Here is a 14,201-nt window from a genome sequence, read left to right as displayed (position 1 = left end):
TTTTTTTTTTTCCGGAGTTACTCTTTTTAATGTGTTTGGTTTCACTTACACCATTTGAAGATAAATAGTTTGTAAATTGAGGCAAATAAGTAATTGTTGCAGTAGTTTTGGGTGGGAATTGCTTAGCATATAATGACTTCACCTATTTTCCTATAATCTTATGCATATAGGAATACATAATGTTACACAACCTATGGCTTTAGTATGGGAATAAAATAGAGTAATTTTATAATGGGTGACAGTGTTACCATTTAGATCAACTTGTGTGGCATGGTCCCTGTGGGGTCGAATATCAGATATCCTGCATATCAGATACTTACATTACAGTTCACAACAGTAGCAACATTAGAGTTATGTAATAGCAATGAAAACAGTTTTATGGTTGTGGGTCACTACAACATGAGGAACTGTATTAAAGAGTCACAGTATTAGAAAGGTTGAGAGAAACCGAGTTAGATTCTCTATTTTCCAAGCAACTTCTCCCTTTCAAACCATGATCACATTTGTCTTTAGATTCCCATGTCCTAATCGTAGTTTGCCACATAGCTAGCCTAACTCTGACAGTCCCTGAACAGCCTTTTGTGATGCAGACAGGTGGCTAACTTGGTTTGGTTACTTCTGTTGCCCGGTTGATTCCATTTGGGGTCTGAGTAAGTATAGCTATAGTCAGATAGTAAAGACGAATGGTTCTGAGAGTCGGAGCTCTAGACCTGTCTGCCTTAGGTAATTAGGTGGTGCATGCATGTGTATCAGTGTGTCCTGTGCTTTGCCAGTAAGTTACAGGCTCTTAGTTATTTCAGTGCTGTATATTAGGGAAAGAACACACTGTTTTTATTTACATAACTGGATTTATTGCTAAAGGAGTTGCCCTGTACTTGACTGTCTTTCCCATTTTAAATTTCAGAGGAACACAATACAAAATCTTCTTTAAATACTTTGTCCCTCTTTTGAAATATTTGTAAGAACTTGTCAATGATATTTTACTGAGGATTCTAAAAGTTTGTTGATTCTAGTAGTATATAGTGTTTTTATTTAACTTTTTACTGGTTCTTTGTGAATGTCTCACTTGCATTTCAATCCTACTCATCTCCCCTTCCCTTCATATTTGCCCTTGCAACCTCCCCCAAAAGAAAAAAAGATCTCTCCGTGGAAACTGCGGTGTCACAATAGCACACCCTTTTGCCCAAACAGTTTTTACTTGCAAATAATTTTTGCAATGAGTCGTTGGTCTGGTTTGAGGCCTCTGGCTTCTGCTACACTATCAGTACTGGATCTTCACAGGGACTCCCCTCATATATCCTGCTGTTGCCCTGTGTCATGGAGACCTGGCAGCATTGGATCTGCAGGATCCAATGGACTGGCTTCTTCGTAGACTCCAGCAGTTCACAGATGGGGCCGATGTGGGCTGGGCCTGTGTGGTAGCCAGGTTGTTCATCCCATCAGTTCTCCTGTGCCCGGGCCACCAGGGCCAGCCCTCCCTTTGCCCAAGGGAGGTGTGGGACCAGCTTGCCTGCTGCATCAGCAAGGGGAGGAGCTAGCTCTTGGGAGCCACCAGGGAAAGTTGTGCTGAGCTGCCCAGGGGAGGGTCAGGTTGCCCTCCCCAGTGCTGCACTGGGTGAGGGGCGGGGCCGGGTTACCTGCTCTCATGCCTTGCCCAGGCAAGGGGTAGTTTTGAAAGAATTTTATTCAAGCATCATTGAATTGATTCCTGGCATATCATATGACACAGTATTAACTATTGAAATCCACGACAGCTAGATGTGTCTGCATCCTGAACCCCATCTGCTTTGTTCCCAGATGTCTGAGCCTGCTTTATTCAGTTGCTGGGTGGAGGTCAAATGAATGCCATTTCTGGGCAGCTTATGAAAGTTGAAGTTTTCAGGGCAGAAGAGGATTGAACTCAGGCTTTTGTGCTTGCAGAGCAGGCGTTCTGTGGTTGAGCTGCCTCTCAGCCTTGCTTTATTTACTTATCTATTTATTTGTCTACTTATTTATTTAATGTGTACGAGTGTTTTACCTGAATGTATGTACCATATCCACTCCTGGAGCCCGTGGAGATCAGAAAAAGGTCTTAGGTTTCTGAAGTAGCTTATGAAATAAATATGATCTTATTTTTATTATTGTATTTTAATATTGCCACATAACAGATTAAACTCAATTTTGTTTTAAACAGGACTATGAATTAATCTCTAAGGAACCCAAACCTTTTATGTTTGAGGGGAAGGCTCGGGGCCCCATTGTAGTTCCCACAGCTGGAGAGGAGGCGCCTGGGAATTCAGGGAACGGAAAGAAAGGAGCGGTAATGAAGGAGAGAGCGAATCCTAAAGGAGAGGAAGCCAAGGAAGATGCTAAGGGCCATGACAGGACACTGCCGCAGCAGCTGGGTGGCCAGAACCGAGTGGCTGCCTCAGCCCACAGCTTCAACAATGATCTTGTGAAGGCCTTAGACCGAATCACACTGCAGAATATTCCTTCACAAGTAGCCTCGGGCTTGAATGCAGGAATGAGGAAAGACTATGGTCTCCCTCTCACTGTCCTCTCATGCACGAAAGCGTGTCCTCATATGGCTAAGTGTGGCAGTACTCTTTTTGAAGGGCGGACAGTCCATCTTGGGAAGCTGTGTTGTACTGGAGTTGAAACTGAAGATGATGAAGATAGTGAGTCCCACTCATCAGCAGAGCAGGCCGCCTCAGTCGAAGCCTCTGATGGACCAACACTGCATGACCCAGACCTCTATATTGAGATTGTGAAAAATACGAAGTCTGTTCCAGAATATTCAGAGGTGGCTTATCCTGATTATTTTGGACACATTCCACCTCCCTTCAAAGAGCCTATATTAGAAAGGCCTTATGGTGTACAAAGGTGAGACTTTCTCCTCCTACCAAGTAGGACCATCATCAAGTAAGTGTAAGGAATACTTACAGATTCTATTTAGGGTCTTTAGGAAAAAATTACTATGACTTATAGGTTCACTTTTTAGGATGCTTTGTGTTGCTTTGAAATTGTCCATGTTGTGTTTGGAAAATGTTGTATGATTGCTGTACTGTGGATTTAGGTTTATTATGCATATAGCAAGAGAAGGAAAAGAACATACAGCAAGTAGCAGAAAGCAGAGCATCAGATCAGGCATTTAAAACACCCAGTAGAAAGGTCCAGAGAAGCCCTGCTCAAACAGTGAGCTGTAGAAGCAATTTAGTCTCCGGCAGTGTCCTTCGTCTGGTTACCCCAGGCATTCTGTAGCTTAGGAAAAGCAGTTGTGACCTGTTGGAAATATTCCTGTAGCTGTTGTCAAGGGTGCTGTGTTTACTACCCTTGAGATCTTTGCCACACTCGTTTTTCCCTGTCACAGGGCCAGGGCATTGGCCTGTCCCAGGACAAGGGATCTCTAAGGACACTGGAGATAAACGTGCCTGAGTCTGAGACAAGAGGCTACTTACCCTCCTCCTCTGTTGTTCTCAACAAGTACAGGAGCACCCGGTGGTTTACTAATGTAACTATGTAGGTTTACTTCATTTTGTAGACATATTACTTACATAAATAACAATAAGAACAATAATACATAAGAACATAAGAACAATATATGTTCAATAACATAAGAACAATAATAGGACCCTGATACAATGTAGCAACTTAGTTTAGATTGCACCTAAAAATAAGAAGGATTATTTAATGATATTTGAATACATATGATCTTAGCAGTATTTAGTAATTTTTTTATTCATACTTGGTTTAGATGATTTTAAAATAGTATATAAATGAAGCATAAGAATCTATTATTTTGTTTGAAAATTTAGCTTGAAATACAGAGTGAGAATCTGGTATTTGTAACAGCACTGAGTGAGGTGTTATTTAGTGTGCCAAAAATAATGGAGAAATTGTTAGTAGTACTAGTCAATGTACATTCAGCAGTACGGCAAACCTGTGGAGAATCTGTGCTTGAGCTGCTTTTGGTGACGGTTTTTAATGATTTTTCTTGTTTGTTTTATGTGCAATGGTGTTTTGTCTGTGTGTGGCAGTGTAAGGGCATCAGATCCTGGCAGTGTAAGGGCATCAGATCCTGGCAGTGTAAGGGCATCAGCCTGGCAGTGTAAGGGCATCAGATCCTTTGGACCTGGAGTTACAAAGAGTTGTGAGCTGCTGTGTGGGTGCTGGGAATTGAACCAGGTTCTCTGGAAGAATGCTCAGCCAGCTCTATCCCCTTTTGTTGACTCTTTAAAAATGATTCCTATCAGTTTTGATACACTCTTGTTCCGAGTACAGCAAGTACTGAAGAGGAGGCCTTGCTGCTGGCCTCTGGGCATCTGAGAGTGCACTTGGTCTTCAAGCCTTAGCTGCGTGCCTCCCTGCAGCGTCTGGACCACTTAATGCTTCACTTGACAACTTAGTGGTTTTACCCAGCAGTGACAGAACTCTGACAGAAATCCTATGGCTTTCAAAGCCCTAAATAGACATTTTCCTTCTCATTATAGAAACTGTTTGATGACCCTGATAGTTAGGTAGTCTTAATTGAGGCTTTAAAGTTTCACATCATGTCAAAGATTATCAAATGTGAGTAGCTAACAGCTGTTTCTAGAGTTCCAAGAGATGCTTATTTCTTGAACCACATCGAGGACATTGACTTTAGTTTGTTCATGTCGGTTGCCATGTCTCTTTTAACCTGTTTTGAGTGAGTGATGGATGTTTTGTGAATGATTTGCCAGGGTCATTCCCTGTTTGAATGTAGGAACATGATGAATGAAAGGAGCCAAGTGAGTGAGTTTTACTGTTCTGTCACTTTCAGGAAAGGGACACAGCCCTTTCCTTTGCAATGCCTTAGTAAGTGAGGCATGACGGTGCACACCGCTGGGCCCAGCCACTCAGGATTGCACCGGCCTTGCCTGAGCAGCACAGTGAGACCCCATGCTTAAAAAACATTATCCTGCGGAATGCTGTGTTATTTGGAGTTCTGTTTTATGGCTGTCTCTATCCTAATTTTTTAAAAAACAAAATTAAGTATAGAATAAATAAATTCTGTTAAAGTCTCTGGTGCAACTGCAAAAGAAAAGGCCTGTTACAAGATTGTTTGTGCTGGGTGGTGGCTGCCCATCTCTTCAGTCCCAACACTCAAGAGGCAGAGGCAGGTGGATCTCTGTGAGTTCCAGGACAGTTTAGTCTACAGAATGAGTTCCAGGGTTATTCAGAGAAATCCTGTCTTGAAAAAAAAAAATCAAAACAAAACAAAAGATTGATATGTTTATCTTCTCAATGTAGGTGATAAAGTAACAGTAAAATTGTATGTGGTGGATGTCTTAGTTAGGGTTGTTTTTGCTGTGACAAAACACCATGACCAAAAATCAAGTTAGGGAGGAAAGGGTTTCAGGTTCTACTTCTACATTGCTTTTCATCAGGAGGGAGGTCAGGACAGGAACTCAAACGGAGCAGAAACCTGGAGACCATGGAGATGTGCTCCTGGTGACTCGCTCAGCCTGCTTTTTCATAGACCCCAAGATCACCAGCCCAGGCTAGCAGAGCCCACAGTGGGCACTCTCCCATTGATCACCAATTGAGAAAATGCCTAAACATCAGGATCTCATGGAGGCTTTTCCTCAACCGAGGGCCCTTCCTTTTTGATGATTCTACCTTGTGACAAGGTAGACAAGTCGACCGAGAAAACCAGCCAGTACAGGATTTATTTCATTTATCAGGCAGAGGAACAAACAGTTCTCTGAGTACGCCTCGTGCAGGCTTCTTTCCTGTTTCCTGTGAGGCCTTACTGCCCTCCCACTTGGTTCTTCAGGCAACAGTGTGGCAAAGGGGGCAGAAATAGTATGAGCTCAGAAGAGAGGACGCATCTGGGCAAGACATAACTGGGGAGCAGGGACACTAGTGCCTTCAGTTGGGCGCTCACTGCTGACCCCCAGGCTCCCAGGACGCTTCCACTCCAGTGCTTACATAGATGGTCCTGGTTAAACCCAACTAGACCTTAATCGTTGAAACTAGGTGTGATGGCAAATACTGTCCACCTGACAGGTCTGGGGTCTCTTAGGAGGGCTGAGGAGATGGCTCAGTAGCTAAAGCACTGTAGGAATTTGAGAACTGGAGTTGAGATCCCCAGCACCCACAGAGATGCAGAGTCGGGCATGGCTGCTTGGAATTCCAGTACTCTGAAGGAAGAGACAGGAGCACCTGGAGCCAGCTGGCTAGCTGACTAGGTGTGGCACTGGCCAGTGAGTAAGTGGGAGGGCATCAGGAAGATCCCGGCTGTAAGCTTTGGGACTCTTCATCTGTGCAGGTAGATGTGCACTAGCAGGGGCATTTGCATACGTGTCTGCACCCAGGTCACAAGCACACATGCGCACTCACCTCTCCAGCCGCATTGCCTCCTTCCCCCAATAGAACCACCTAGGAGATGAACTGCTGGCATGATGTAGACTTGGTTAGCTTTCGGGCTTGCCTGTGAGGGACATGCCGAGTGTCAGGCTCTGCTCACGTCTATGAATGATGGCATTAGGTTAACTGAGGAGGGAAGACTTGCTCACCTTAGGTCTGAAGCAGTACCACTCCAAGGCCTGGGCCTGGGCTGAGTGCAAGCAGAGAGCTGCTGCCACGTCCTGCTTCCTGACTACAGTGCAGTGTGCCAGCCTCCTCCCCTTCCTGCTGGCACCATGCTGCCTAGGCCCTGAACCGTAGGCCACAGTCACCCCTTTCTTCCTTATGCTGTTCATTACCACAACAGAAAGAGCAAGCACCTGTAACACACACACACACACACACACACACACACACGCACGCACGCACGCGCGCGCGCGCGCGCGCACACACACACACACACACACACACACACACAGAAATTAAAAATAAAAGTCTTAAAAGAGATTTTAGAGATGGCGTTCCATTACTGCCATCAGGACTTGGTGGTCAGTTGGCTGGACTCTGCATCTGCCCTAACATCTGAGTTTTCTGTCCCAGCTGTACCTTGTTTCCTCCTGGTATTTCCTGGCTCTCCAACCTCTCCTCTTCCCAGCACAGAAAGGAGATTATGCAGAACATTGAAGCAGACCGCCAGTTGGATCCTTGGGGTAAACTCTTACATGGGTGGGATTTAAAATCTTGTGGGTTGGCTTAACTCTCTGGTTCTGTCCTACCTCCGACACAGCTGCTATAATGCACACAGAATTACTCACCTAACAGAGCGTCTGCCTTCTGTATAGAAAGGCCTAATAGACATTCTCGGCTGCTTCCCTCCTGTCCTCTGCTTTTTACAAGGTTTTTCTGTGACCCTCTTTTATGTGCTTAGTCTTTAAAGCTCAAGTTTTGATATGTACTGATTTTGATTTTGGTTATTTTGTGCTAATTTTTTGTATACAAGTAGGGGAATAATGATTTTTATTTTACACAATTATTATTTTATCACTTTTCATGCCAGACTTAAACTTGGGAGAAGGTTGTGCATTAGTGTCAGAGGCCAATAGAAGTGAATTTTGTCATGTTTGTCTTTTATGATTTCAGGACAAAAATTGCCCAAGATATCGAGAGGCTGATACACCAGAACGATATCATAGACCGGGTGGTGTATGACTTAGATAACCCTGCGTGAGTCTGATTTCTAAAGCCTTGTTATTCATAGTTTTTGTTTATTAGTGTTATGTCTAAAGGATAAAATAGTTATCTCTCTATTGTATCTTCCCCACTTGTTTGTTGCTATTCGCATCCTGCAACAGGTAGGTGTATAATAACCATGAGAAATCTTGTTTATTTTAAACATATAGAAGCCTTTGGTTGTAGGTGAAATTGAAAGGTTATAAGCTAGTACTATGGTTTTGGAAAATTGAATCTACCTCCACTGAATAGTGTGGATTTCACAAGAAAGGCCAGCCTTTACTGCCCCAGCACCTGCAGAGTTGATGCGGCTCCCGCTTGGCCTTGCGCTTGCCAGGTCCCTTGCTACTTTCATATTAGCACTGGTAATATGTGTGAGGATTTAACTGTAGTAAATAAATAGAAATTATAGCTACTCAGGTAAGAAAGTTAACCAGTTTTCTATGGGTCTCTTCTCTCCTTACTGTGTTAATACTTTTTGGAAATTGTACACTTTAACTATCATGATTTGAGGAAACAAACTTTTAAAAGTAATTGTTGGTAGATATATGAGTAAGAGCTCTGTCAAAGATGATATTTGAGTTTAAAATACTCTTTGTCATTGTTTATGGCAGGGTCTGCCACAGTACCTTAGGTTGATGGGGAACTCACTGTGTAGCTCAGGCTGGCCTTTGACTTACAGTAGTCCTCCAGGTTCTGGAGGTGTGTGCCACCATTACTGACCTCAAAGTATTATACAAGGGAGGAGAACATATCTTATTTAACATGCTGTTGTTCATGCTTCTGTGGTAGATGTGGAAAAATAAGTCCCAGAACCTCCAGTGTGAACAGGCAGACCCAGCCTGCTCCTAACCGATGCGACCAGAAGAGAGGGGTTGGGCAGCCAGCGCTAGGGCCTGGCATGTGGTTGCTCAGCAACACGCTAGGGAAAGCTCCTAAACCTTTCGGGTTAGCTAATAGCAAGGACAGCACGGTTTGTTAGAATTACAGCCACTTACCAGGCAGTTTAAAAAATAAATCTCTCTTTTTTAATATTTGATAATCAGTATTTTAGGACATTTGTTTAGCAAGGCAAAGCCCTTACTATGGCTATAAATGTAGGAACAAGTCTTTTATAAGTACAATTTGAGTATAAATGTAAGTCAGAGTTTTTCTTTATTGTGTTTGCTATATTCTTTGTTGTAAAAGAAAGGAGAGAAGCATTGTATGGTTGTTTTGTTTTGTTTTGTTTTGTTTTTTGAGACAGGGTTTCTCTGTGTAGCCCTGGCTGTCCTGGAACTCACTCTGTAGACCAGGCTGGCCTAGAACTCAGAAATCCTCCTGCCTCTGCCTCCCAAGTGCTGGGACTAAAGGGGTGTGCCACCACCGCCCGGCTTGCATTGTATGTTTTAAATCTGCCCAGTGTATGTTTTAGTCTTTGCTTAGCTGTTCAAGTGTAATATATTTTAATATATCTATTTTAAAATATTTATTTAGCCATACCACTCCAGAAGAAGGCGATGTTTTGAAGTTTAACTCAAAATTTGAATCTGGGAATCTGCGCAAAGTAATTCAAATTAGAAAGTAAGCCATTTTAATGTTCTCATTTTGTGTGCACACAGACTCTCTGGACTTGCCATCAGATGTCTTTGTCTTGTGTTTCAGAAGCGAATATGATCTCATTCTGAACTCTGATATAAACAGTAACCATTATCATCAGTGGTTCTACTTTGAAGTCAGTGGGATGCGGCCTGGTGTGGCGTATAGGTTCAACATCATCAACTGTGAGAAGTCCAACAGTCAGTTCAATTATGGTAAGACACTTTCCCTTCCGGGTGAGAGGGCACAAGGTGCATTGCCTGTAGGACCAGAATTCATCATGGCAACACGCCTTAGACACAACACACTCAGTGTGTCTGATTTTCAAACCTCAGCCATTCATTATACAGAGTGTGAAAAAGCTTAAGCTCTGGTTGGATGATAAAAAGAAGTGCATGGTGCTGCGTGCCTGTAATTTCCTGTTATCCAAGTCCTCCTAAGGAAGCAGATGTGTGGCAGGGTCAGGTGTTTGCAGTTTAGGCTTGGGGCTGAAGCTCAATGAGAACTCAGCTGGTAAAGCTGTGGGTTCTATCCTCAGCTCCACACAAGAGAAAAAAAAAAAAAGAAACTGTTTTTTATGTATGAGTGCTGTCTGCAGTTACACCTGCATGCCAGAAGAGGGCATCAGATCCTTTTACAGAAGGTCATGAGCCACCACCTGTGTGCTGGGAATTAAACTGGGGAAGAGCAGCCAGTGTTCTCAGCTGCTGAGCTATCTCTCCAGCCCCACGGAAAACACTTTTACATTTGTGCCTAGGAAGATACACATCCACTTCCCTCTGCCAGCTCCTCACACTGCCTCCACTTTTGGTATCATGCTAATACTGATTTGGTACAATGTGGCATGTCTTCCTTCCATCTTCTGAAAGTCCTTGTGTAGAACTGGTGTGAATTCTGCAATATGTGATGGAATTTCTAGTAAAACCATTTGTGCTTAGTGAGTTTCTTTTGTTGGCTGTCTTGTAAACTAGAATCATTTCCTTAGTGGCTGAGGCCTGCTAAGGTGCTGTGTCGTGTGTCAGTGTACTGGTTACTGGTCCTGTCTGTTGCTGTGTCTCCATGTGCAGGGTCTATGTGGAGAGCCCCAGTTGCTCCTCACCCCACCAGGCTCTGCAGGGTCTATGTGGAGAGCCTCAGTTGCTCCTCACCCCACCAGGCTCTGCAGGGTCTATGTGGAGAGCCCCAGTTGCTCCTCACCCCACCAGGCTCACGCTTCACCTGCCTTTAGCTACCGAATGCCTGCCCTGCGACAGATCTGTTTCTGTTCTTGGCCAGTGTCTGTTTCTTACAGAATAAGTTCTTCCTGCACAGTTTATGGACAGTATTAAGGAATCAGCATTCTGCGATATTGGCTTTCCCTGCTGATACTATCTCAGAGAGTATACTCTCTGAGAGAATTCTCCTTTCTTTTTAAAAATAAAACTCTAGTGTTTTGGAAGGAGAAAACTGAAGTGTGGAGTGTCATTTAAGGCTGCTCTGTTCAGTACCTTAAGTACATAGCCAAGGGTTACCTCTAACATACTAACACCCTTATTAAAGATGGAGAAGGAATGCTACGGAATGCTAGTGTCTCAACCCTTTATTGCAAAGACTGAAAAGCTTCTAACAGTAGGCCAGACAGCATCATGTGCTTCAAGTCATTCCCTAAGCTGCTCAAAGCACGTGTGTGGTGAGAAGTAAAGCTTTTAAGAGTTGAGGAGGTTGTTGACAGTTGTTATTTGTGTGGTAGTAGGAAATGGAACACTCTAGAATTACTCACATGCGTGAGACAAAAGCTTTGCCATTTATCTAGTGAAATAATAGGGAGATCAGATAGTGTAATATCTGGCATGGTTACAAACACTTTTTTAGAGATTTGATATGTTTTATTCAATTTTCAAGTAATCTTTTAAAGACAAATGTTTATATTTTGACTAAAATGTCAATAGTTACATTGTTTTACATGACTGGTGATAAAAATATTCTTTTAAAAAATGTTTATTTGACTTTATGCATATGTCTGCTTGTCTTGGGTACGCATTGTGTGTATGTGGGGCCCAAGGAGGCCAAATGCACTGGGCTTACAGGCGGCCATGAGCTGCCACGTGGGTGCTGGGAGTCAAACTCAGGTCGTCTGGAAGAGTAGTAAGTATTCTTAACTGCTGAGCCATCTCACCAGCCCATGAAGTATTCTTGATGTCGTCTACTTCATACACTTCATTCTTTGTGATTTTAATGTATAAAACAATCATTGGATGTGACTTGTATCTATCCAAGTAAGCAGGTTGGGTCCTGCTTAACTTCTGAGACCTGTTGGGGGTGGGTAAGGTCATAGTGGTATGTATGGCCATCAACTGATGTGACCTCTCTGTGAAATATTTGCTGACATTTAGCCTTGTTATATCTTTACAATTTTATCTTAATTGAAACTTGTTTGAAGTATTATCAAGATAAATAAAAATACCTGTTGTGTTCCTTACTTAATGTAGTATTTTTAGAGTAGAAGAGAACAGTTGAGAAAACTGATTTCATTTGTATTGTGAGTGTCCTTTAGGAATAAAAGACAACCAGGCAGTGGCGCACGCCTTTAATCCCAGCACTTGGGAGGCAGAGGCAGGCGGATTTCTGAGTTCCAGGCCAGCCTGGTCTACAGAGTGAGGTCCAGGACAGCCAGGGCTATATGGAGAAACCCTGTCTCGAAAATACCAAAAAAAAAAAAAAAAAAAAAAGAGGAATAAAAGACAAAGACACATTTATCAGTGTGCAATAGTATAATCTCTAAATGGTGCTTTAAGGTAAAATTTCACTAACCTTTAATCTTGTAAAAATAATGCCCTTATCACTAGACTTTCAAATTAAAATTGCTCATCTTAAGTAATGCTTATCTGCTTTACAAAGTTCTGCCCCCATGTGAGAGATAAAATAGATTTTGCCTTCAGTGTCATTTGGAATTTTAAAATGAGCAAGTTCTGTAAGGAAACTGACTCATGGCAGTAGGACCTCTGATGATGGCTGTGAGTTTAAATCTCCACTTCGGGTTCTCCTCCGGATGCTCTTGTATGTATTTTACAGTTCGGGACTCACGGTGGTGTTCAGAAGGGAGTCAGACGGAGGCTGCCGTGACGGAGACAGTCTGCTTAGCACAGCCTTGTACCAGTCCGCCTCCAGTGCTGACATTCCAACACAAAATTGTGCTATACTTAAAAATAAGGCCAAGAGCCATGCTGTGGTGTTCTCTGTATTTTAATTAGAAATTGCTTTGCTGATATTTTCTCTCGTCCTTAAAAATGTTCCTCCAAAGTACTTTTAATGTGTTTTATCTAAACCTTTGTTATCACATTACACATTAATGGTCACAGTTTCTCTGCATTTTAGGTATCCTGACATTTTAATCACTTTATATATCTCCATTTGATTTAAAATACCTACATCTCATAAGCCAAGGCTTAACTATACATTAGCATTTGTTTAGAGAATATTAATTTTAGTATTAAATGTTCTACCATATTTGGGGGGGGTTCGAGACAGGGATTCTCCTATGTAGCCCTGGCTGTCCTGGAACTCACTCTGTAGACCAGGCTGGCCTGGAACTCAGAAATCTGCCTGCCTCTGCCTCCCAAGTGCTGGGATTAAAGGTGTGCGCCACCACCGCCCAGCTGGGCTTTGATAATTTTTTTTTTCTTTTTATTAGATATTTTCTTTATTTACATGTCATATGATTTCTCCTTTCCCAGTTTCCCCTCCAAAAACAAACAAACAAACAAAAACAACAAGAACAAATCCCTGTTGCCTCCCCCTCCCCATGCCTGCCACCCCACCCTCTCTCACTTTACTGGCTCTGGCATTCCCCTACACTGGGGCACAGAACCTTCACAGGGCCAAGGGCCTTTCCTCCCAATGATGATCAACTTTGCAATCCCCTACTATACACATGCTGCCAGAGCAATCAGTCCCACTATGTATAATCCTTGGTTGGTGGTTGAGTCCCTGGGAGCTCTGAGGGTACCAGTTAGTTCATATTGTTGTTTGTCCTAAGGGGCTGCAAACCCTTCAGCTCCATTGATCCTTTCTCTAACTCCTTCATTGGGGACCCTGTACTTAGTTCAATGTTATACCATATTTTTAAAAAAACATTTAATATCCTAGGTTTGTTTTTCTGAAAAGTTTATTACTTTGTGGGATGAGTCTCAACATAACCCTAGCTAGCCTTGAACTCACCATGTTAAGTGGCCTTGAACTTCTGCTCCTCCTGCTCCATCTCTCAAGTGGGATCAGAGGGCGATGCATGTTTATTATAAGTTACTCACCTTTTTATCAGCTTCCAGAAACTTCTATTTGATTATAAAATCATTTGGGAGGTTTTTTAAAAACATGGTCTTGCATAAGGTAAATATGAGTAGTGCTTTCATTAATGTAGAAATAAATCAGGCTGTCCAGCCTCTCCTCTGAATGGCTGTTCAGTCTTGGACAGTATTGATCGTTCACCTCTCCTTGTGTAAATGACATTTAGATTTTCGTTGGTAGCAGAACTGTGAACAGTAACTAGTTCTGTCCTTGTTTCCATGCTTGGCCTCCCTCCTCCCCCTCCCCCCTCCCTCCTTCCCCACTCTGCCCTTCTTCCTCCTTCTGTCCTCTCCCACTTCTTTTCCCTCCTTCTTCTACTTCTGGGGGCGGGTTCTTTTTATTTATTTAAAATATTTTATTTTTATATTAAAAATCCCCCACAGCTTCTGGTTTATTCATTTCCTTTAGAAGTTTTCTTTAATTTTGACCTTTACCTCCCTGCAAATTAGTACTTTTCTTTACTTCTTTAATTTGTTTTTTTGTAGACGATCAAAGCATTTTAAATTTCCTCTTTATTATAACTTAATTCTATATCTCTCCCAGATTTTAATATTTCTGTTTTTAATCTTGCTATCTTTATTTGACTACAAAACTAGGGAAAAGGTTTACTATATTTTTTCCTGGCTTAATTATTTTAGTTAAATCCTTTGTTATATTCAAAGTTTAATTAATTTTGCTTAGAGACATGTAGACTTTATTATTTGCAACTTTTTTTTTTTTTT

The 14,201-nt window shown here is 42.4% G+C and overlaps 1 protein-coding gene across 8 annotated transcripts in view; it reads left to right on the top strand.

The window, feature by feature from the left end:
- Agtpbp1 (ATP/GTP binding protein 1) overlaps positions 1–14,201 on the top strand; it is a 123,026-nt gene that overhangs the window by 62,277 nt on the left and 46,548 nt on the right. For all 8 annotated transcript variants that reach the window (XM_031359657.1, XM_031359658.1, XM_031359653.1 and 5 more), the window contains 4 exons: positions 2,174–2,862; positions 7,489–7,572; positions 9,055–9,141; positions 9,223–9,371. In XM_031359657.1, coding sequence (XP_031215517.1) covers positions 2,174–2,862; positions 7,489–7,572; positions 9,055–9,141; positions 9,223–9,371 — 1,009 coding nt within the window. The remainder of the gene's footprint in view (positions 1–2,173; positions 2,863–7,488; positions 7,573–9,054; positions 9,142–9,222; positions 9,372–14,201) is intronic.

The sequence above is a fragment of the Mastomys coucha genome, unplaced genomic scaffold, assembly GCF_008632895.1.
Source record: "Mastomys coucha isolate ucsf_1 unplaced genomic scaffold, UCSF_Mcou_1 pScaffold7, whole genome shotgun sequence".
In the NCBI taxonomy this organism is placed as follows: domain Eukaryota; kingdom Metazoa; phylum Chordata; class Mammalia; order Rodentia; family Muridae; genus Mastomys; species Mastomys coucha.
Note: the sequence above shows the minus strand (reverse complement) of the source record. Positions and strands in the feature narration are given on the sequence as shown.